Below are 23,946 nucleotides of genomic sequence, written 5' to 3' on the forward strand. Positions count from 1 at the left end.
AAGACTTGAGAGCTAATTAATATTCATGGTGTGAAAGGGTCAGGCGAAATGATCTGGGGAAAAGTAGTTTTCTTTAATGAGAATTTGCATTAAATCAATAATTCAACAAAGCAATAATGCACTAAAAATCCTTTGTTTTCTCTGCTCGAGCTGGAAACCGTTTGACCTTGGCATTTAACGGGAGTGCATAAAATGCCGCTGCGGTGGTGAAGTTGGTCACGATGCGGGACTTTTGATCGTCTTATCACTGCTTTGATGGCACGTTATTGGCATTTTAAACTTACTTTTGGAGGACAAAAATAATTGCGTCATTTTTATGTGAGGTGTTTTCGTGAGGGATTCTCTCACTGGTTTCCACACGAGCTCTGACACGTACGTTTGAATGTCAGAGGAATGTGGACAATAGTGTGAACACTATCCATAACACTCACATGTACAGTAAGCATCATTAAAAGCTTGTTACATGTCATTTTCCTTTAGATATGTGACATGTAGATGTGTGCGTTTAGGTTTATTGGCAGAAATTGAATCCAAATCTACGTGTATAATAATCTTAAGTGTATAATAACTTTGTATAATCGTTTGGTTTTTGCAGTCATACAATTACAGTACTTTAGGCAAGAGGTCGCCATCTTGTGCTGCCATCTTAGCAGCAGCCTGAACAAACCAGAGATGGGACGATACCACTTTTCTGTGTCCGATACCGATATCACAAAATCTACCGATACCGATAATAGTCTGATACGGTCGTTTTAGACCATTTATGAAATATGAAGCTCTTAAAAACACATTTACGCTGAGTCATTTCAAAGACAGGACTTGTTAACTTCGTAACAAATATTGTTCTCCCAAAAAAAAACATGACTCAGCTAAAATGTTTTTTCTTCATATTTTTACAGTCCGTGCATATAGTGAAGCATGAGATATATAGGATTTTGTATCGGATTTCAAATCTGTATCTGTCTGATATCAGGTTCCGTGATTTTGACCAGTATCGGACCGATACCGATACTGAACAATACTGATTCCCATCCTGAGAAAAAAAACAACTACTGTGTGCGTTTAGTGTTTGTAGCAGAAGCTTACTACACAAACAAAGACAAATCTTTTAAGTGTAAAGTCAGGGGTCTCAAACTCAAATGATCTTGGCGGCTACCAAGCACCTGGTCTGGCCAGTAGGGGGCAGTCAAGTGGGGGGAAAAAAAGTCAATAGAAAAACTTTTCAGTAGGTGTGGGCAATATGAGCTTAATTATATCGAGATAATAAAAAAATTGGAATCAAATATTAGAGATGATAGATATTTCACAGATTTTCTAAATAAAAGTGCCTGTGTTGATATATATAGCTCACAATAAGAATGTATTTATGATGCAAAATAAATCTAATACTCAAAAATAAGTTGACATTAAGTGCCGGGTCACATGTGAAACACTTGTTATTTACTACATCACTTCTCGTTTTGTCTCGTGTGTGACATCATTTCTTTCATTAAAGAATAATATTCAGGCACAGACATATTATTCAGCGAGCTCAATACTTAAGAGCGTGGAGGGAGGGAATAATTATTAACATGAGACAGCGCACACACTAAACACAGAGACGGTTTGCTTTTGATTGCGGGTGACTGCATGTCTAATAAGCTCTGTATAGATGGATGGGAAAGTCTCTTAACTCTCACTGGACTTGAAACAAGTTCATGCAAGTTGCATTATCTCTGTTCTCGGTCTCCAGTAGCTCGGGCGGTAACAGCTCGGGCTCTGCTATAAATTTCAGGTATGTGCAGGTGTAGCGGTGTTTGCACGACTTGGCGATTAGTGCATTTCCTCACGAGAGGTGAGTATGCCGCTGGTGCCGGAGCTGTACGAAGCTCTTCACACACACACAACAGTGGTTTGAGATGGTTTTCCAGAGGCACCGACTTTGTCTGACTTAAAATACTTCACCTGCCATTGGCTGCATGTGTTAATCTCTGTGTTATCACGCCGACAGTTGAGTATTGTTTAATATGGGCAGTCTTATTCAACATAAAGTAGATTTAATCGGGTTATTATGGATCATTTCAACAAATGTGACAAACCCATGGAGAATTATCAGCCAACTCTACAGTTCCCTGCAGCTCTATGGAGAGTTTTTCCCTCATCGTTTTAGTTCCTTAGACTTTAACTTGACTGTTTTTTTTTGGTGCATCGTTTAACTTCAGCGGGAAAGAACTGAAACTATACACAAATTTCTCACGAACAAACGGTCCAAGAATGTTAACAAGTTGCGCAGTCAGCAGCATTCGCTGGCTAACATCATTTCCCTGGTGCCTAGGAACATGATGCTGATGTTGCTCTGTGTCTGTTGTAATAATTGTGTACATGGTTCGGTTTCCGCTGCTATTTAGTGACAAAATTAATGGGGTTTTTTGTATTTGTAATGCAGTTGCCAACAAGTAGTAGTTCGAAATCATGCAGACCCAAACTCTTCAATCTCTTTGCCAGAAACATTTTTACGTTTCCTACGTTCTCTTTCTCGTCAGTCCCCAGTCAGTGACAGAAGTAACCTGTCAGACAAAAATGTGCATGAGCAGTATCAGTGTGTAGCATATAACTCACTCCCACTGTGTCCACTCAGACTCTCTGCAGGAGGCATATTCTCAGAACGGAGTCAGGTATGAGAAACTATAATAACTCACAGCTTAAAAGTTTCTGTCAAAGTCGGACCTGCGAACCATGTGAGATTTGTGATTTTACATGTTTACTTAAAGGGGATATATGACAAACATATACACACATAACTATACCTATTTCATTCATTTGTGTGTGTCAGCAACGGGGGGTTGGGGGGGTGTTTGGAAGTGAAATTAATTTGATTTGTGTAAAGCAAAAATAAAGTATAAAGAGTTAATATCTGAAACTTATTTGACTTCATTTGATAGTGAATTCAATAATTGACAACCTCCTACAGAAAAAAAACATGTTGTCGTTTTTGAGAGGGGTTGTGAGGCTGTTTAGGTTTGATAACATTCAGCAATTCATGTATCAGTCATGTACATGTACTGAGCTGCAATATTATTATATTATTTATTTATTAATTAATTAATTAATCATGTATTTATTTATTCAAGTATTTATTTAATCTTTCATTTTTCATATTCATATATTTCATATTTATTTACAGATGTAATTTTGTCCTCCTTCAGTACATTCTGCAGCTGTGCTCTAACCCTCTGACTGAGTGGGGGGAGGGGGGGAATTGGAAGTGTAAGTAATTTGATTTGTGTAAAGTAAAATTTAAGTATAAAGATTTATTATCTGAAACTGATTTGCCTTCATTTGATAGTGAATTCCATAATTGACAACCTCTTACAAAAATAAGCATATTGTCGTTTTTGAGAGGGGTTGTGAGGCTTTTTAGGTTTGATAACATTCAGCAAACCATGTATCAATCATGTACATGTACTGAGCTGCATTCTTATTATATTATATATAGTGGATGAAACAACAGACCAAAATATAACAAACAGGCTGTACCATAATTATTAGTTCACCATTTTCCTTCATCTTTTATGACACTTCATGGTCATTTCATCACTTCATATAACACACTCTAAAATTATAGCCCTGTTATTAATGTTTATTCTATGAAAACCAGAGAGACTTTGTGGAAACCCAGTAACATACCTCTCTGATATAACGTACATCTTCACTTTCAGTGACCTAATTGGAAGCAGCAGGGAAAAAAAAAGATTGAGTTACCACTCTGCATACGCAAAGCTATTTATAAATACAACCCATCAATAAAATCCAAATATATACTGAGGCTAGAAACTCATCCTGTGAGAACTGATTCAGTGCAACACTTCTCACACAATTTAAAAGCTCATTTTTTTTACAATAGAACAAAAACATTTTTTTCTGGTTGTGTTTGTTGCAAAATGTCCTATAGGATCATATTGATTTCAAAGTTACGGAGGTAAAGGTATATATAGTATTGTATATCATTTCATTCTATAAACGTGGTACAGTCAGGAGAATGACTTTTTTTTATTAAACCTATAAATCTCAGTGCTTTTCAAAATGGTGTAATAAAATCGGGCCCTCTATTAAACGTACACAGATACTCCCCTTGACCGAGGCTCTGCATGACAGAGGTAGCCTGAAAATTAACGGTCCCATTGAACGACTTCTGTTTTTCATTTTATCCTTTTAATGATAAAATATTGTAATGTTGTGTATTTACTTACTGTTGTGTCTGTACTTGTGGGAAAACCTGCCATTCACCTCTGACCACATCAGAGATGTCAAAATTGAATGTTTATGCCTTTAATTTACTGCACTTTATGTCTTTCATTATTTCACGAGGCCCGTGTAGCTCAAAGCGTCGCTTTTTATGTCGCATTTGGGACCCTGAACAGAGCGCAGACCTACCAACCTTGTTCCAGTCGGTGTCATTCTTTTGATAGAGGCAGACTAAATGTCACATCGCGAGTTCAGGAGCTATACAGTTTATCAAGGTTTTATTGTAGGGGGCATTATTTCTTGGCAACCAGTTATCTTCAAGCCTCTGGGGTGTTTATCACATAAGACTCAAGGCTGTCTGCGGCGAGATGTCTCACTTTACTGTTTTTTTTTTTTTGCTCGCTGGCTCAATACAAGTGTGTCACTCAAGTTCAAATGTGAACTGTGTGGAGCGTTTTATTTTATGTGGACTTGATGCCATTAAGATACCTAGTGGTAGGGAATGTATTATAGCTCACATAGAGTGGTCCTGTTGCACATATATGTTAGTTATGGAGGTCTACTTACATACATTAACTTGTTGTTATGGTCAAAAACCTCCTAGTTGCTGTAAATTAGCCAATAGAAATCTCTCCTTTCTGACGCTCTCCTCAGCCGCGGTGTTTCAGACTGAAATCTCACACCCAGAAGACAGACTGTGTTGTGATTGGCCAGCCAGCGTAGAGCCTTCCCAACTGTCTTGTGATTGGCCAATACCCGGAAGGGACATAATTAGCACACCAGCTCACTCATTATCAGAACATTGTTTTAACAATGTTTAAAAATAGCTTCATCACAACTCCCCGCCGCAGTCCCTTTTATGACTTTGACCCAGAGTCAGAAGACACTGTCGCTCGTGAAACACCTCCACAACGGACGTTATTCTTCTTCTGCGGTACAATGTACAGAACCGGATATGCCCGGACTAGTGCCCGGACCAGGAGGATCCGCTGTTCAGGAGAACCGCTGTTTACGTAACCGGAAGGGTCTTTTTTTCAGAGATCTCGTTGAGCCCGAGATTACAATACATCAAAGTGTTCTCAGCAATGGCTGAACTGTTTGTTTCAAACCTTCAGGGCTTCATAAACAAGGTGATGTCGCAGATACACAACAAGAAAAACAGTTAATTGGAACTTCCGGTCTAGGTCCGCTTTAAATGTAATGACAAATAATTCGGAATATTTATTTAGGTCTGTAATTATTTCTGTATTTATTAATTGTCACTCATCTTCTAGCGATTTATCGTCCACATGAGGGTTAATGGTGACAATCCCAGCTGACATAATGGCGAAAGGTAGAGTCACACTCTAGGCAGTCCTTCACAGGGACACACATAGAGACAAACAACCATCCAACATATCACCACTCACACTTACGGTCAATTTAGAGTGATTTTGCTATTTCAAAATCTGCATGTTTTTGGACTGTGAGAGGAAACCGGAAGAACCCGGAGAAAACACACAACACAGGGAGAACATGCACCTGGGTCTTCTTGCTGCAAAGGCAAGAGTGCTAACTACTATTAATTAATTAAAGGTGCCATAAGTAAGAATGTGGCCAAAAACGGTTACTACATTCAAATTCAAAATACAGAGGTCTTTTAGGTTTCGTTTTCTGACGTAACTGGCAACCCGTGGTTGCTCGGCAGCTGAGACTCTACTGACTGCAATGATTGGTAGACGGCGGTAGGTGGCGCCACATGCCAAAACATGATTTCAAAACATAAACATGATTTGCAGTCTGCAAAATATTTTTTTTAATGCAAATATTGTGGCTGTACTGTTGTTGTTGGTGAGTTCAGTTTGTTATATGAACATTATTCCTGAGTCTCTGTGACATATTAGGAGGATTTTATTACCAGTTGCTTTAGATTTATTACATAATTCACCTTTAATTATGTATCAATTAATTAATTAATTTATTTATTTATTTATTTCTGTATTGATTAAATCTTTCATTTATTTATTGAAAAAATAAATAAATTAAAACCATGTTGTGTCCATGCTAGAACATGGGTGAGCTCAAACTGAATTGCCACAAATATACGACATTCTTGATTCCAAAAGCCGATCCAACAACTTGTAAAAGTTAAGGTTGCTATACAGTGACACATCTTGTTTTCTTTATTGTTTCCGTTACCAAAGATAAATCCAAAAACCCTAAAAAAAAAAGGACCTCAGGTTTACGTAATGTTGCGTAAACTATGGATTGTGTGACACCTGTATGAATAAAAAATATCCTTAAATATGAATGGAAACTATAAACTATTATAATCCGCCTAATGTGTATTTTGGCTTCCATCATGTCACAATTTCCACAGAAAGCGGTTGTTTAACAAGGTCTATGATAGTCTAATTCGATTAAATGAGTTGCAGAGCAGCAACGTGTTGTAAAAACCTGCTATTAGCATTCTTTAAAGATTATATTCTTCCTCTCAAAGGTATTACTTTTCTCACATGCCAAGACTGCACACGGTGCACTGCGCCCCTATCCTTTTACTGTGTAATTATAAGATTTTACCATCAATTCTTTGACATTTATAGTCTTGTCATAACAAAAAAACGCAGAGCCATTGCGAAAATAATTCATAAAGTATACATTTCCCAAAAATCAGTTTTTGATGTATATTATCTATAGTGGCTTTGCTTGTGACATTTTATGTCTTACTGCCGCTTGTTTTGGCAAGATGATACCGAATGAAACTTTATATGTGTTGGCTTGAAATAAAAGTTTGTGTTTTGCAGCAGCAGCAGTGACAGTTTTTCCTAAAAGAAAGAGACGTGACCAAAATCATTGTTGACTTTCTTACTTTTTCTGTTTTGTTTTGTATTGTTTTTGTTTTCATGTGGGTTTTGGTGGATAAAAATGTGTCGAACGTATTCAAGACCATTAATGTCTCTTTTTTTGTTGTCTGTCTCCATGCTTTGTGTCCCTGTCCCAGATTGTGTTACAATATAATATGCAAATATATAAAATATAAAAAAAAACAAGTTACAGCCTCACTGCCACAAACTGTGTGTTTTTGTAAAGTCTGCCTCCAGCGAGGAGGACAGGCTATGAGATGATTTATTATGTCATTTAATTAATTTTGTGAAACTCCAACACAAACACGGAGCTCGACACAGAGGTGGGTTCAGAACGTGTTCAGGCAAAACAGGAGGTGACTTTTTTTTTTTCACCTTTTCACGGTTTTGAGGAAAATATGTCTTTCTGCTGCTTTTTTTATTATTATTATTTTAGACACTGTGTAGTAATGATTCCAGCAGAATCCAGTTCAGCTTCTCTTGGTTTATTAACGTAACATCTACGGTAGTTTCTCGCTTCGTTTGCCACCGCACGGTTAAAAGTTAATGGCCAAATCCTCATTTTTTCAACACCACTGCAGCCCATTGGCACATTAATCTTGAAGTGAATGCACCACAGTTGCATTTGTTTATTATTTTACAGTGCCTTATGACTTAAGGAACAGGTACACTTGTTTTATACCAGTGGAATAATGATGATAGATTGATGGTCTCAGTGAAGTAATCAGAAGAGAACAACCATAAGTGACAGTTAATGTTGATTTAAAAGTAAAATAAGTATCAAATAGAGCAGTATATAAAGACAGAATCATACATTGTTCGCTGCTGGTAAAGAATGAAATAGAGAACTTCTGCCGGCCGACAAGGTTTTACTTTCGTTGCAAGGAAAAGGTCAATCTTCACAGGAGTGATCCTTGCTGGAGAAAGACCCAGAGCATAGTGAACACTCCACATTTATGCCTGAGAAGCTCCCCTTCGCATTCCTCCAATAGGCAAAGTCCCTACCTTCAGACGGTGCTTTCACACACCTCTTTGTCTACTGTAGGCATCGGGGAGCTGGCTCCCTGCTGGTGTGGCAGGAAGGTGCAGGCTAGACACAATACACAATATACAATACACTATACACAAAGTACCTGATATTCTGTACTGCGTGGATATCAGTGTTGGGCAAATGTAGCTCTGAGACTGAGAAATTGAATTTTACCATTACAACATTCATACACATAAGAATATCTAACTTATCCAGATCTCCTGATGATTCCGAATCCATTGCCTTTGACCATAGAGAACAGTAATTATTGATATAAAAAAAAGCCAACAAGCTGAGATGTAATAATCAGTATGATCTATGACACTAATAACTCCAGGTTAATTGACCAGTGCATGAGCCTTGATATGTTTGCAGTTTAGAAATCAATTTCTGCCCCCGCAGTATCTTGCTCTGGATTTCATTATGTTGACAAATGTCAGATTGTTCTGTTCTTTCTGTGATCAATAGCAGCAGCTGCTCATGGACGTGGAGAGAATAATTACGTATCGCTGCAGTTCCTCTCTGCTCGGCTAAGTTTTATGTCAGCCTTTAGAGTTTGTCAAAGCTTTCCCATTCGGTACCAAGTCTTGTAAAGGTTAACCAGCCTTAACGTTCTGAAAATTTGCCAAGCATCAAGAAACAGCAGACATGGAGGCGTATTTCTCCACTATACTCTACCACTGTGTAGGAATTGGTAAAACGGCTAAAAGAGGATGTCTCTTTCTTTTTGCTGAGTGTTATTCTGCCCACAAACAAATATAGTTATTGTGAGAATAAAGAATAAAAAGAAAAAAACCTCAACTTCTGTTTTCAAATTACTGTGGCCTCAACTGAAATGGATAATTGTAGATTGTGGAAACAACTAAGAAAACTGGTCCAACAATGGAATTTTACGTAAAAACCATGTGCAGGGCCGGCACTATGCATTTGCTGCCTTTGGCAAGATGGGGATTTTGGTGACAAGAGAAACGATATTTAGATTTTTCTGTATGTCCTGTACATATAGAAAATTAACAATAAAAGTCTTCGAATCTTGAATCTTTGAATTTTTGAAGATGACCCAGTTGGAAAAGGGCATTTCTGCATGGAGTTTGCATGTTCTCCCTGTGTGTGCGTGGGTTTTCTCTGGGTTCTCCGGTTTCCTCCAACAATCCAAAAACATGCAATATGGGGATTCTAAATTCGAAACACTCTAAATGAACCGTAGGTGTGAGAATGAATGGTCGTTTGTCTCTATATGTCTCCCTGTGAGGGACTGTGATGGCTGAGATTGGCACAGTGGAGGATAAAGCGGTAGAAAATGGATGGATGGATGGATGGACGGTAATAAAAGTAATAAACATAGATTATGGCCTATATGCCTCGATTTGGCTCTGACCACATGCCAAACAATGAGAGTGTTTTGATGGCTATACTGAAGTAACTAATTATTTAGTTGGCTTTTGGGGAAACATTCTGTCCACAGCTAAGAAAGAATACAATATATTTATATTGTAGAAGACTGTCTGACCTATCAATGGCAGATTAATACATATAAACATTCAAATCCGCAGCAGCTGCAGCAGTAAAGTAGAACTGCTTGAACATTGTGTAAATTTTACACAATACAATGTTGAAATAAAAGTGAATATTCAGCGTGTTCAACATTTGGTTTATGACTTCAAACTTCACACATTTGGGTTTAATTGCTGTTGTGTGACAAAGGAGTTAATAGAATTGGAGCACCCAGTCAGTGTTCTGGTATTTGCTCGTAGTCTGAGACAACGACAAATTGGATTTCATTTGGAACATGCTGGACACAGTCTCAGAAACAGTCCCCCCCCCCTACACACACACACACACACACACACACACACACACACAAAACCCCCAACTCTGAGCTGCTGCTTATGAGCCTGAGCCTCCTGCTGTCACTTCCCTCGGACAGATTTCTTTAAGCCTCTTCTGTTTTACATTTGTGCTGGTGCATGTTTAAAAGATAATTAGGTTTCTGTCGTGAAATGGTTTCCAAAGGTGACCTCATTGCCTTTAACAACATTATAAAAATGCATAAGCCCATGAAATAGGTTGGGTTTTGTTGCTTATTTTTTTTAGGGCTGGGCTATCCTATGCTTTGTTGGGTAAATATGACTCTGTCTGTGGTTAGATTTGTCTGCAGCAAACAACAGACCACCGGTGGGATGTCAGTATGGAAAGTGTGGCTGTGGCCAGAGGAGAATCCATGGTTTTGTGGTTTCACAGTATGGAGGGACTACACAGGCCTCTTTCTTCTTTGAGGCACACGTCACACAGTTCACTTCAGTCGTCTCCTCTTTCCCTGAGATCACTACATTGTGCATGACAACAAGATCCGTGTTCAGCGACGGTGGTTTTAATCCCAAAGATATTGAAGCCAAACAGATTCTCTCGCTGAAAGCCACATCAAACGATCTCCTCTCTCTTCCCTCACTCCTCCATTTTGCGACATGTCAGTTTCCGTCTTAGTAACCTCCTTTTAAATCACTTTCTTCTTCTAAGGCCTCAGGTAGGGTTTCCACTTCCTGGTTGTCACAGTTATATGGCTCATTAAGGAGCCCTCTCTCTCAGCAGGAAGTAGACCGACTGCCCCTCAGATGCTGTTCATGTGTGCAGATCTTAAACACCGCCGCTGTCACCGCCGCACATCTTGTCTGCGTTAGTGTTGTTAACCCAGATACGGATACTGTGTTTGTGGTTTTAACGCTGGAGTTGTAAATCAAGTGAAGAGCCGGCATTTGATCGTGTTAATGGTAAACGATGGTGTTGTAATGCTGTTTTATAGTCGATATAATGAAGAAAGTGCGGTGTTCTGTTTGAAGAATAGAAACCTACAGGTCATGAAGTTAGCTCGTAATGTACTTGGTAAGGTTACTAAACTGCTGAGCGTGTGGTGTACACAGTTTACAATACGTAAATGCTTTACCTCTGGATGAAAAGATGGAAGAAAAGCAACAGTGTAATTATCAATGTCCAGAAAACCAACAGATATTCACATTGAAGTCAATTAATATTCATAATATGTGCAACTTATGCACCTAAAACCAACTAATGACTAATGCTATATGTTTTGTTGAGTGTGAAATTTGTATTTCTCTTCAAGGTGAAGGACTCCTTTGTTTTGGTTCCCTTTAAATGACGTCATCTTCTTGATTTTTGATTCTTTAACTTCTGGGGCAAACCATCACTGTGAGGAAAGAAATGTCGCGACGACTCATTGTCTCATTTGCCGTGCATTCTGCCACCAAAGCTGTTGTCAATAAGAGAATGTTGAAACGTTTGCCTAATTAAAGGTGCATTATGTAGTAAATCTAAAGCAACTGGCCATAAAATCCTCCTAATATGTCACAGAGACTCAGGAATAATGTTCATATAACAAACTGAACTCACCAACAACAACAGTACAGCCAAAATATTTGCATTAAAAAAAATATTTTGCAGACTGAAAATCATGTTTATCATGTGGCGCCACCTACCGCCGTCTACCAATCATTGCAGTCAGTAGACTCTCAGCTGACGAGCAACCACGGGTTGCCAGTTAAGTCTGAAAACAAAACCTAGAAGACCTCTGTATTTTGAATTTGAATGTAGTAACCGTTTTTGGCCACATTCTTACATATGGCACCTTTAATTGAGTGCAGCAGTTGTAAAGTCATTCCATTGTCTCTTGTTTATTTTTATAATTTACTATTTGTGCCAGGGAACACGGTTGGTGTAGTGGTTAGCGCTCTCTCTTTTGCAGCGAGAAGACCTGGGTTTGAGACCCGGTCGGAACAAGGGTCTTTCTGCACGCAGTTGGCATGTTCTCCCCGTGTGTGCATCGGTTTTCTATGGGTTCTCCGATTTCCTCCCACAGTCCAAAAACATGCAATATGGGGATTAGGCAAATTGTACATTCTTAATTGACCATAGGTGTGAGAGGGAATGGTTGTTTGTCTCTATATGTGCCCCTGTGATGGACTGGTAAACTATCGCCCTATGTCAGCTGAGATTGGCACAGCTCCCCCCTGTGGCCCTCATGTGGAGAATAAAGTGGTAGAAAATGGATGGATGGACTATTTGTGCCCCCAGAACCACCAGTTTAAAACTACTTTTACATCTAATACAAGTTGAAGTCCGGCATTCGTAGCTTACAAGACAAAATTGCAAACGTATCACCAGCTAAATGAACGTGTGAATTGATATCAGGCAGCTGAATGACCATCATTACTGAATCACTATAGTGCCGTTAATATGTCATCATCATTTCAACGCTGCAGCACTGTTTGATCTAATGTTCCACATGTGGAATTAATCATCATAAGTAGAACTAAATGTTAATGCAGATGAGTAAGTGGAGCAGTGAATTTTTTACTACCTCACTAAATGCCATCGCTTTCTCCCACAGAGACTCACAACTATTTGCAGACACACACAAGTAGTAGAGACGAAATTAATATTTACATTTCTAGCTGATTATGGTTTCCTGGTCATTTAGTCAATATCAGATAATCAGCCTCGTTTGCTGCAAGGATGTCGCTGTGTGACTTTTACAAATCTGCCACCTGCAGCATTTATAAACAGACAGTGTGTCACCAACAGCCAGATTGTTGTGAGGTTGATTCTGGAAAAAGATGCTGATGTTTTTTCGCTATATATACACAGTACATAAAGAAGAGAATTCCTGGCCTTTCGTGTCATGCAGAGCTGAGCCAGGGACACGGTGATCCGCCGTAATGCACCCACTTTGTCACATTTTATCTCAACCCTGCTCCATCATCCAGACACATCCTCACACACCACCACCACCTCCTGCACGGACCGGCAGAGATGATGATGCATATGACAAGGCAAAAATCCTGTGACAAACATGTCAGCGTTCTGAGCAGCTACACATTTTGTACACAAAGTCAAGCCTGTGCAATCACTCGCAGCCAATTTGCACTCAATATATGGTATAATAATGATAATCTGTATGTTATACATGTGGACTGTGCGTGTGTAAATCTGATGTTGACTGTGTGGCTTTAAACCTGGCACAGTAAGCGTAAAACCATCAATACGCAAATATTAGTAAAGAAATACTCTGTAAAACTGTACCCACACAAAAAAAATGAACTACTTTAAAATTCAGCGAGCAGACTTGAATGATTTAACCAAAATGCTTAAAGATGCTGTTCTTTGTTCTCCGCAGGGAGTCATTTTCTTACCCGGAAACAAAGTTGCGGAGCATCACACCAGCGGTGATGAAGGGGGAAGATTTCTATTCGAGGTCATTCCAGGTAGGAGAAGATAAAAACTTTTTCTCTCTCGTTCTCTCTCTCTCTCACTTTTTACTGAGTTATTCAAGCTCAAGTTTTTCTAATATCGTTTTTCTGTCTTATCTGTCTTTATATCAAAGTTTGAACCATTGAGCCTTAAAAACTGAAAATCCAAGAACACACACATACATGCTGGTTTTAGACATAGACACAATACATGCTTAAAGGTACCATATGTAAGAATGTGGCCAAAAACGGTTACTACATTCAAATTCAAAATACCGAGGTCTTTTAGGTTTCCTTTTCTGACGTAACTGGCAACCCGTGGTTGTTCGGCAGCTGAGACTCTACTGACTGCAATGATTGGTAGACGGCGGTAGGTGGCGCCACATGCCAAAACATGATTTCAAAACATAAACATGATTTGCAGTCTGCAAAAAAACATTTTTTTACTGCAAATATTTTGGCTGTACTGTTGTTGCTGAGTCTCTGTGACATATTAGGAGGATTTTATGGCCAGTTGCTTTAGATTTATAACATAATGCACCTTTAACCCTAAACCAGGTCCTCATGTTAAAGTTGTGTGGACCAGCCAAAATGTCCTCACAAGGTAAAATGTCCTCATGAATATGGATTTGTTTGACAGTTGGTCCACACAGTTTATTTAGGACATTGCATTGACTTATATTCATCATTCTTCTTCACCTTAAAATTTTGTCAGTTACATGACGGTGATGTCCCCATAAGAAGACAGGTCCCCATAACGTGAGTGTGTAAACAGATTTAGGTCCCCACAATGTAAGGAAAACCAGGCACAAACACACACACACACACACATCAGCTGCAAAATGATGCAGAGAAATAGTGTGTTAGTGTTTTCCTGGTTTGAGCGACGCCAAGAATATGGAAAAGATATTTAAGCTCTAATGCACACTGGGGGGAGTAAACCCCAGCTGTGAAATGATACGGTAGCAGAGTGCACTCACTGATCATCCAAGAAACCCTGTAGATTACACCGGATGTCTGCAGCAACAGTTCATATTTTATTTGTGTTAATCTTTTTCCCAGAGTCTCTCTCTCTCTCGAAGGAAATATCAGTATGTTGTCTCACGTGATTTGTGGCTCCCAGCGGAATCACGGCGGATTATAGTTTAAACCGGATCTGACAGATAAACAGTCCAGGTGCATATTGATGGTGTTTTTGATGCTTTTTCGACATAGTCGGTTAATAATTGACAGTATTGCTCATTTCCAAGTGTGAGGGTTAACAGTTAACTGCCAAGATGATTTCACACTTGTGTGAGTTGTTACTTTTCCATGTGCATGTGTCTCTGACATGATACAACAATGTATGACCAAGTTATTTCAGTTTTTGATGCTGTTTAATAACCTTTCAGTGAGGGAGCCTGAGCAGGTACACTCTTAGAAATAAAAGTGCTAAGTAGAACCATATACGGTTCTTCGGCTTGTCCTCATAGGAGAACCCTTTTTGGTTCCAGGTGGAACCTTTTGGAGGGTTTCATCAAGAACCCCTTTAAAACCCTTTATTCAGGAAAGGTGTTTAAAAAGGTTCTCTGGATCAAAATGGTTCTTACTGGAACCATTAGTGTTACCAAGAACCCTTGAAAACCCTTTTTTCGGGAAAGGGTTTTTCATGGTTCCAGGTTGAACCTCAGCCCTTGTAGAAGGACTCTTTTGGAACCCTTATTTCTAAGAGTGTATGCGTTTGAATAAAGACACATGAATATACAATTATACATTTTATCTGGCAAATTTATTTTCAGCCATTTGGATCTAAAAGCGGTCGACTTCAATTTTGGGATTTTTTTAAATGACTTGCTTCCTTTTTAACTAAATAAAAGCTTATTTTTAGTAAGAGGAAAACATTAGAGCAGGGATCACCAACGTGGTGCCCGCGGGCACCTGGTAGCCCGCAGGCAGCCAATACGGTGCCCGCTGGCTCACTTCACTTAACCTCACTTGCATGTATCCGTATGATCGCTCAGTAAAATATCTTTGATATTGTTTATAAAAACTGGTTATCGTTAGGAGTAAGCACTGGAATGAATGTGTATGCATAATATTAATCATTTAAATGGTAAACAAAAAAAAATGTTAATGTGGTAGCCCTCCATATTATTCTTTACCCTTAAGGTAGCTCTCTGTCTCAAAAAGGTTGGTGACCCCTGCATTAGAGGAACCAAAAGGACATTTGAAAAAACAAAACCGCACATTTTTGTATATGTCTGTACAAGTCAGCTGATAAATAACCACAAAAATAAGGAGATGTGAGTTTACCCATGAATCTATTTTAACATTAACTCATAATCAGCCTTATTAAAGACTTATGTGAGCAGCAAATACACTGTGTTACAGAGGATTGTGGCCACACTGGGATACATTTCATTGGATGTAAAGATTTACAAAAAAACGGCTGACTACGTCGCTTTTTAAGAATGTGATCTGTTAGCAACTTTATTCTTGTCCCTTGAAATTTGTATTCTGCTGTAAGTCTCAAAATAGAGTGCAATAAAAATGTAATCACATGCTTCAATGACCTATTGTGCCCACTTTCACTTCCCCTCTTCCATCCACTGCAGTGTATGTTGTTGGGGTTTTTTCAAACTGAAATAGAATAGGCACATTAACACAAACGGTTATGTAGTTACATGCTCTTGTGTTTCTCTGGGTAAAGAATGACATGTGTAATATCAGACATTTTATTTTGCTGGGCTTGTGAGACTCCTCGTTTTGCATTCTCATTTGTTCCCGTATCCCCAGACTGTTCTTAGCTTCTGTAAATATAGTGAAGACGGATGAGAGGAAATGTTTGTCCGCATGCAGCAGAAGTTGTAGCATAATTTTCAAATTTACTGTAGTTTATCCCCAGCGGGCATTCTACATGGTTGTCTTATAAGCTTTTTATCAAAATGGTTGCAAACAAGGCCAAACACTGATTTCATCCCGTAGCGTGTCATTGTATTAGACGCCTACAGTAAATCAAATATTTAAAATAACGATGTGGCACCATGTAATGCACTTACACTTTATGCTTTGTAAGCCGACAACTTTGTTAAAACATCTATTCAATTTTGAATAAACAGTAAGTTGTACAAAAACACAATTTACATTGCGTTATCGAATGTTGTTGCGCGACTGTTTTCTTTAAATTTGATTTTCATGGACAGTTTCCAGTGGGTTGGCCAAGCAAAACTGTGTTGAGTCTGCTTTACAATAACTTGAATTAAATTAGTCCTTTATCCGTCTCGCAGGGGAAATTTCCTTCTCTGCATCTTAATGCCCATCCTTTACTAGAAACCTTCCTAGAATTAGGAGAAGCAACCCTGCGGTTACAAGACAAGTTCCCTTTCCGTGGGCTGCCCATGGCCAATACATGGAAAATATGCTGTTGTTTGTATACATTTAACAAATTTAATTGATTTGTCTTGGAAACTTAAAAAACTAGGTTTATATTCCCTACTGTACTTAAAGTCAATGAGGCCAAAAAAGTAATGGTACATGGTTTGTATTTATATTGCACTTTTCTAGTCTTGATGGCCACTCAAAGCTGCTTTTGCACCACAGTTTTGCCATTCACTCACACTTTCATACAGCGCATCTATGTGCAGTGCATTTTCTATCACTCATTTTTCATACCCATGCACACTGTAGACTACCGGAGCCGGAAATTGAATCCACAACCTACGTGTTGATAGACGACGAACCTTATATGGTTCTACTTTGCACTTTTATTTCTAAGAGTGTCGCTCTACCACCGAGCGACACTCTTAGAAATAAAAGTGCAAAGTAGAACCATATAAGATTCTTTGGCTTGTCCTCATAGGAGAACCCTTTTTGGCTCCAGGTAGAACCTTTTTATAAAGATTCCATCTAGAACCCTTTTGAAGGTTTCAACCAAGAACCGTTTTAAAATCCTTTATTCAGGAAAGCTTTTCTTCGGGAAAGGGTTTTTCAGAAGCAAAGGGTTCCAAGTAGAACCTCAGCCCTTGTAGAAGGACCCTTTTGGAACCCTTATTTCTAAGAGTGTATACCATCACCCCCCATTCTGATGTCATGAGGCTAAATTTGTGTCCAAACATTCAAGCTTTTAACTTATTCCTTTGCCTAATGCAGGGGTCTCAAACTCAAATGACCTGATATCAAGATATTCCATCATAACAGCAATATTTGTCACGATATTTCACAGACTTTCAAAATAAAAGTGCTTGTGTTGATATGGAATGATATATCGTTTGCGATAAAATGGTATCTATGAGTCAAAATTAAAAAATACATGATACCCTATTTTAACTAATCAATACTAAGTTGTGGGCCAAATTAAATCACTTTGAGGGCCTCATGTGGCCCACGGCTCGCAAGTTTGGGACCTCTGTGTTTTCCTTTATAATGTAGCAACAGCTTTCATTAAAAAAGAGCGATTGACCTACAACCTGCAGATCAATCAACTTCATATTTAATGGCCAGATATGAAAGTGTCCTTGCCTCACTGTCAAATGAACTTATTCCATCATTTCTCAGGACGACACACATGCTCGTACTTCACTCCTAATGATGACAACGATGTCCGTCATAAACCCTTATTCTTCAAACTGCCAAAAGTCGAGCTCGTCATCGCCGAATCTCAAGTGTGCGTGTCAATTTGTTCGCCGCGTGTTGTTCAATAAAAGAGGGTTTGAAGGTTGCCCAAGGACTCATTAAGGAACTTATGAGAGTTTCAGTAGCCTCTCACGCGTACCACCGCACTGCTTTTCTCCATTCTGCATCATCTACAACGCCCTCACACTGACGGAAAACAAGAACATGACTTGTTATGAGGCAGCAAATAAAGAGCTCTAAGTCGCAGAGGGAGCGCAAATGGAAGGAAAACACAGCACACATATTCCACTGGTCTAAATGTGGCCGTGCAGCTTGAACACAACACATGGACAGTCTCTGGCAGAGGGTGGAGAACGGCAGGGGGAAAAGTGGTGGAAGTCAGGACTTGTACAGAGATGTCCGTTGTCTTGTAAGGGGCGGTGATGAGGTCTGAACACGGGCCGGGTGTCTGGTGACCGCCTGGAGCTTGAATTGCAGCGCTGGGACATTATGCAGGCGAGGGAAGTCTCAGCTGTCAGATTAACACACTGTATTTTTAGCTTTTTCCGGAAAGTTTCACTCGGTTAAAAAAAAAGTTGCCAGACAGTTCAGCAAACACCTCCTCATCTTTTATTCACCTGCGCTGTGCTGTGCTCGGCAGCGTCTGGTGCTCTTCTCATCTCTGTCTCTTCAGTGTGTGAGCAAATCTTGCAGAAAGACAAACAAGAGAGGGTGGGCGGGAGATTGTTGGAGCAGAGTCACCACGTTAACCAACGATATTTAGACTAGAATCACGCTTATGTCACATTTTCAACCGTCTGACAGAGACACGCGGGTACACAGACGCAGTTGGACGTCTTGTTTTTCGCTCGCCCAGGCCGAGACTTCGAGCACCAGTGTGACATTGTCTTCCGTCAGCGATGACACGTTACGACATGTTTAAGCACACATGGGCCTCAACTACAGGGGATTATGACAGATCCTGTAGAGTCATATACCTGATGTATTTTATTCAATTTCGTTATTTTCCATGTGATATCCATCGATCCATTATCTACTGCTTTATCCTCCACCAGAGGGTCGCGGGGGTTGCTGTGCCTATCTCAGCTGACATTGGGCGATAGGCGGGGTACAACCTGGACAGTTTGCCAGTCCATCACAGGGCCACATATAGAGACAAACAACCACTCACTCACACTCTCACACCTACAGTGTGAGAGTGTGACACTGGGAGGAAGCCGGAGAACCCGGAGAAAACCCACGCATGGGTAAAGAACATGTTCCGAAGTTGTTCCAAACGGGGCTCGAACCCAGGAACCTGGTTCTTCTTGCTGCAAGAGTGCTAACCACTACACCAACCGTCGGCCCCCCTTCCATGTGATGTCTAAAACTTTATTTTTCACGTTCAGGCAGCACTGACAGAATAAAAACAGGATCAGTCCATTTATCTGGAGCAGCCTCCGGATCATCCTGCTGCTTAGGAGCTGTGTGATGTTGTGTCTTGTGTTTTTTTGAATCCTCCCAAGAATGTCAGGTATGATCTGAATACAGCGGCGTGATGTAACAATGAGCTCGAAACGCCCGGGGGGGAGCGGGGGAAACTAGAACTTGAATCTGCGATACAGACAATCGTGTCTGTATCGCAGATACTTTGGCAGTTTATGGAATTAGACGATCATATTTGTGATGTGTTTTACTTGTGAATGCTACTGCGGTTCAACTATCTTTCCATCCCCATAAAACAAGGATGGTTAAGAAACACTCCCTCCATTGTTTTCACACAGTGTGATCCTCTTCACCCAAACTCTAATAAAGACAAGACTTTGGCACCAATGTGAATTCTCCCTCTCCCTCTTCTCTTTGCCTCGGGCTTTCAGTTCCTCATGAAGTGATTTAAGTCGCTGGTCAGGCCACAGCAGGACACTGCTGATGAATTATGGGAAATGGTTCCCCGTGTTCGTTTCCAGAGGCGACCATCGCTTCACTCGTGAGAGGATCTCAGGATCATGTTGTTGTGCACAGGTGCAGGGTCTTTCGAGTTCATATTACAAAGCACCTGAAGAGCTGCAGCTTCTTCTTCTTCTTCTCCAGCTTTTTGAGAAGCATACAGTCACAGTGAAGGCATTTAGGGAATATTAAAGGCGGTGGAGTAAGTTGTCAGGATGTGGGACAGTGTCAGAGTGCCATCTTGTGTTTGCTCTGAGGAAGTGCAGCGAGCGCAGTGGTTCATCTTTGCATTTTGCAAATGCTTCAGTGCAATCGATGAGAGCCATTTTGAGATCGCGTTACACAAGAAACTTGTTGTTTTTCACGCCGTTTGTGAAACCATATCCTTGTTGAGAGGATTTGCAGAGTGTGATATTAACTGTATTATACTGTATTATGTAGTATTAAGCACTACTTTTAGTCTAACATAATGAAATTATTTTAGATTAAGTGCATTTGTGATTACTGACAGGTGGCCAGCTCTGTGACCCCCCTCTGCAATGAATTACGAGTGTCATATGTCGCTGAAGTGCACGGCTTCTTCACACAGTCTGACGTGTGCGGTTGAGTTATGATAATTACAATGTAATTATGTGAAGGCAGGAAAGGGAAGGGAGTAAATCAGAGCCAAGCAGTTAGAGAAGATGTCATTTTTATTCTGGTTAATGAGAAAAATCGATGTAAACCGTCACTCTGTGATCCATGTGGGAATGTGCTTTCTCAAGATAGCACGCTCATCTTACCTAAACCTATGATATATAGGCACGTGTTATTAGAAAGTAATGACTGAGTCTTAGTCTAATGGTAACAATTTACTATTGGAGAGTGACGACAGATATGCAGGTGTAAAGATCAGCAAGGTTATTGAACAGCTGGCAAATCTGACTTTAGGCACCTACAGCTGATCATAAACATATTTATTCATGGGTGAATTACATTTTAAAGAAATCCAATTCAGTAGGAGCAGGTATTTTATAATCCAAACACTTGATGGGAATAAATATGGTCTGCTGAGAATATCACCCTGTACAGACACTGTGTTAAAGGTTGAAGAATCCCCAGTGGAGCAGAGTGGAGTCATTTAAAGAGACTATTAATCTGTAGTGCTGACATCGCAGTGTCAGGGTGGATGGTGGTGGTTTTCAAATGAGCCCCAATATTAACATCAGTCATGTATAACGCCCGGTGTTGGCAGTGACTGTGTGTATACAGTATTCAGTGTTTAAGCAACATTTAATGAGCTCTTGTGCAGTTTAATCCACAGGATGTTTGAACTCGTATATCTTCGTTTTATCAGTGGGTTGAATGGCCAAGACTGTTTATAGTCATCTGATGTTTATACATCATCTGTATATGTAGTGTACACATTAAAATTTTATTCTCATGACAAACTCATGTCCTCAGTTAGGCATGGCCTGTTAGGTTTGCACCCTGAATAGAATAACTCTTTATTCTACATGAATACAGACAAAAACAAAAAGTTTACAGTACACTCTTAGAAATAAAAGGTTATTTGGCTTGTCCTCATAGGATAACCCTTTTGGGTTCCAGGTGGAACCTTTATAAAAAGGTTCCACCTGGAACCCTTTTAAAACTATTTATTCCGGAAATGGGGTTTTAAAGGGTTCTCTGGATCAAAATGGTTCTTACTGGAACCATTAGTGTTACCAAGAACCCTTGAACAACCCTTTCTTCGGGAAAGGGTTTTTCATAAGCAAATGGTTTTAGGTAGAACCTTAGCCCTTGTAAAAGGACCCTTATAAGGAACCCTTATTTCTTTATATATATATATATATATATATCATCCTGATGTCATGAGGCTAAATTTGCGTCCAAACATTCAAGCTTCCAACTTATTCCTTTGCCTAATGCAGGGGTCTCAAACTCAAATGACCTCATATCAAGATATTCCATCACAACAGCAATATTTGTCACAATATTTCACAGACTTTGAAAATAAAAGTGCTTGTGTTGATATGGAATGATATATAGTTTGTGATAAAATGGTATCTATGATGCAAAATGAATATTTGCATTAAAAACATACACAATACCATATTATAACTAATCAATACTAAGTTGTGGGCCAAATTAAATCACTTTGAGGGCCTCATGTGGCCCACGGGCGCAAGTTTGGGACCTTTGTGTTTTCCTTTATAATGTAGCAACAGCAGAACGAATGAACAGAATGAATCTGACACACACAACATGAACAAGCAGCTCCATGTTTTACGATACTGTTTTAATTAGCAGTTAGATACACAGACTCTTGTGCATCATAAATCCAGGAGGAAACAGTATGAAAGCATGCGTTAAGAGCAAAAGCTGTAAAACAGACGATATGGACATTGCTGTGGAGAAATGACGAAGCCCGGAGAAACATAAGAAACAAGATTTTGGCTCCGCGTTTCAAAGGGTTTGACTATATTATGTCCATTTGCACACGTCCCCACTCTGTCTGCTCAGAGCTGCATGTGAGACGTTTTCAGTCATGACATTTTCCAAAAAGGTCAGTAACTGAACTTTTATTTCTTTCCTCTTTTCCTCATTGTGTGTGTGTGGACATGTTTAAGCACATCCGATGTTTCTCAGTGTGTGTGTGTGTGTGTGTGAACAAATATAAAGTCAATAACGTGGCGCCTGTAACACAACAGAACACGCCTACTGGAAGAGTTGAGGTCCGGCAAACGGCTGCTGTTGACATTTCTAATCAATAAATCTTATCCCCACATATAAGGCGGTGTCTATCGTTTAATATTCAAAGTGTGTGAGTCTTCTAAGCACAGGGAATATCAATGAAGACAACATGACGTCCAACATGAATTTGTGATGCCCAATTGTTGTGTGTCAAAACAAAAACTGGGATGCATTAAAGGTGCCATATGTAAGAATGTGGCCAAAAACAGTTACTTTCAAAATTCAAATTCCGAGGTCTTTTAGGTTTCGTTTTGTGACGTAACTGGCAACCCGTGGTTGCTTGGCTGCTGAGACTCTACTGACTGCAATGATTGGTAGACGGCGGTAGGTGGCGCCACATGCCAAAACATGATTTCCAAACATAAACATGATTTGCAGTCTGCAAAATATTTTTGTAATGCTAATATTGTGGCTGTCCAGTTGTTGTTGGTGAGTTCAGTTTGTTATATGAACATTATTCCTGTGTCTCAGAGACATAATGAGTATTCTATGGCCAGTTGCTTTAGATTTATTACATAATGCACCTTTAATAAAAGGTGTGCAACCCTTAGTGCTCAGGCGGCACCGACCTCGTTTATTTTTGTTCATAAAAAGAGCCAGGCAAATTTTGAACTGTGACCTATTTCCTAATTTCACAAATTCAGTCCGATCCAAATATATATAATTGGTGAATGTTTATATATATGTATATATGTATATATATACATATATATATATATATATATATACATATGTAAATCGGATTGTCTAGATCGTGCTGAAGAAAAGGATATCAGACACTATATTGCACATTCTTATAGCCTCTGTATATACTGTATATATCAGCCTGTGAGCCTTGCATTGTGGGACTTTTGGCATATATTATATATTATATAATATTAGTCTAGATGCATGATAATTGATTTATCATGACTTATTAGTATGATCACACTTACTTTGTATATTGTTATATACTTCTCTTATGTCTTACTATATTTCTTATCCGTCCTATAGGAACGTGAAGAATGGGGGTTTGGTCAAAAACTAGTCGTGGAGCAGTAGCTTTCATTCCTGCTGCCAGTGAAGGGAAGAGCGTTCAGTTTAAAATAGTACGTCCTCTGGATCCAGGTTGTATTTCCCACTCATAAAATTATTTACAGTGGCTGCCGCTGCCTGGTTTTCAAAGCAGAGGCTCGAGTGGGGAACAGATCAGCTCATAATAAAAGAACGAGAAATCAGGACATTGTTTGGGGGTTTTGCAGAGACAGAAATGTCAGAAGAGCAGTTTCAGAAACAAACCCAAGTCGACAGCTTTTGTTCAGGGGGAAATGTTGGA

General features: G+C 39.5%; 1 protein-coding gene across 1 annotated transcript in view; it reads left to right on the forward strand.

Moving 5' to 3' along the window:
• arhgap24 (Rho GTPase activating protein 24) overlaps positions 1-23,946 on the forward strand; it is a gene marked incomplete at its 3' end in the record, with an annotated part of 72,891 nt that overhangs the window by 16,889 nt on the left and 32,056 nt on the right. Inside the window, exon 3 of the mRNA XM_083901136.1 lies at positions 13,286-13,373. Within this exon, the coding sequence (XP_083757262.1) occupies positions 13,286-13,373 (88 nt within the window). The remainder of the gene's footprint in view (positions 1-13,285; positions 13,374-23,946) is intronic.

The sequence above is a fragment of the Microchirus variegatus genome (genome assembly GCF_963457635.1).
Source record: "Microchirus variegatus genome assembly, chromosome: 1".
In the NCBI taxonomy this organism is placed as follows: Eukaryota; Metazoa; Chordata; class Actinopteri; order Pleuronectiformes; family Soleidae; genus Microchirus; species Microchirus variegatus.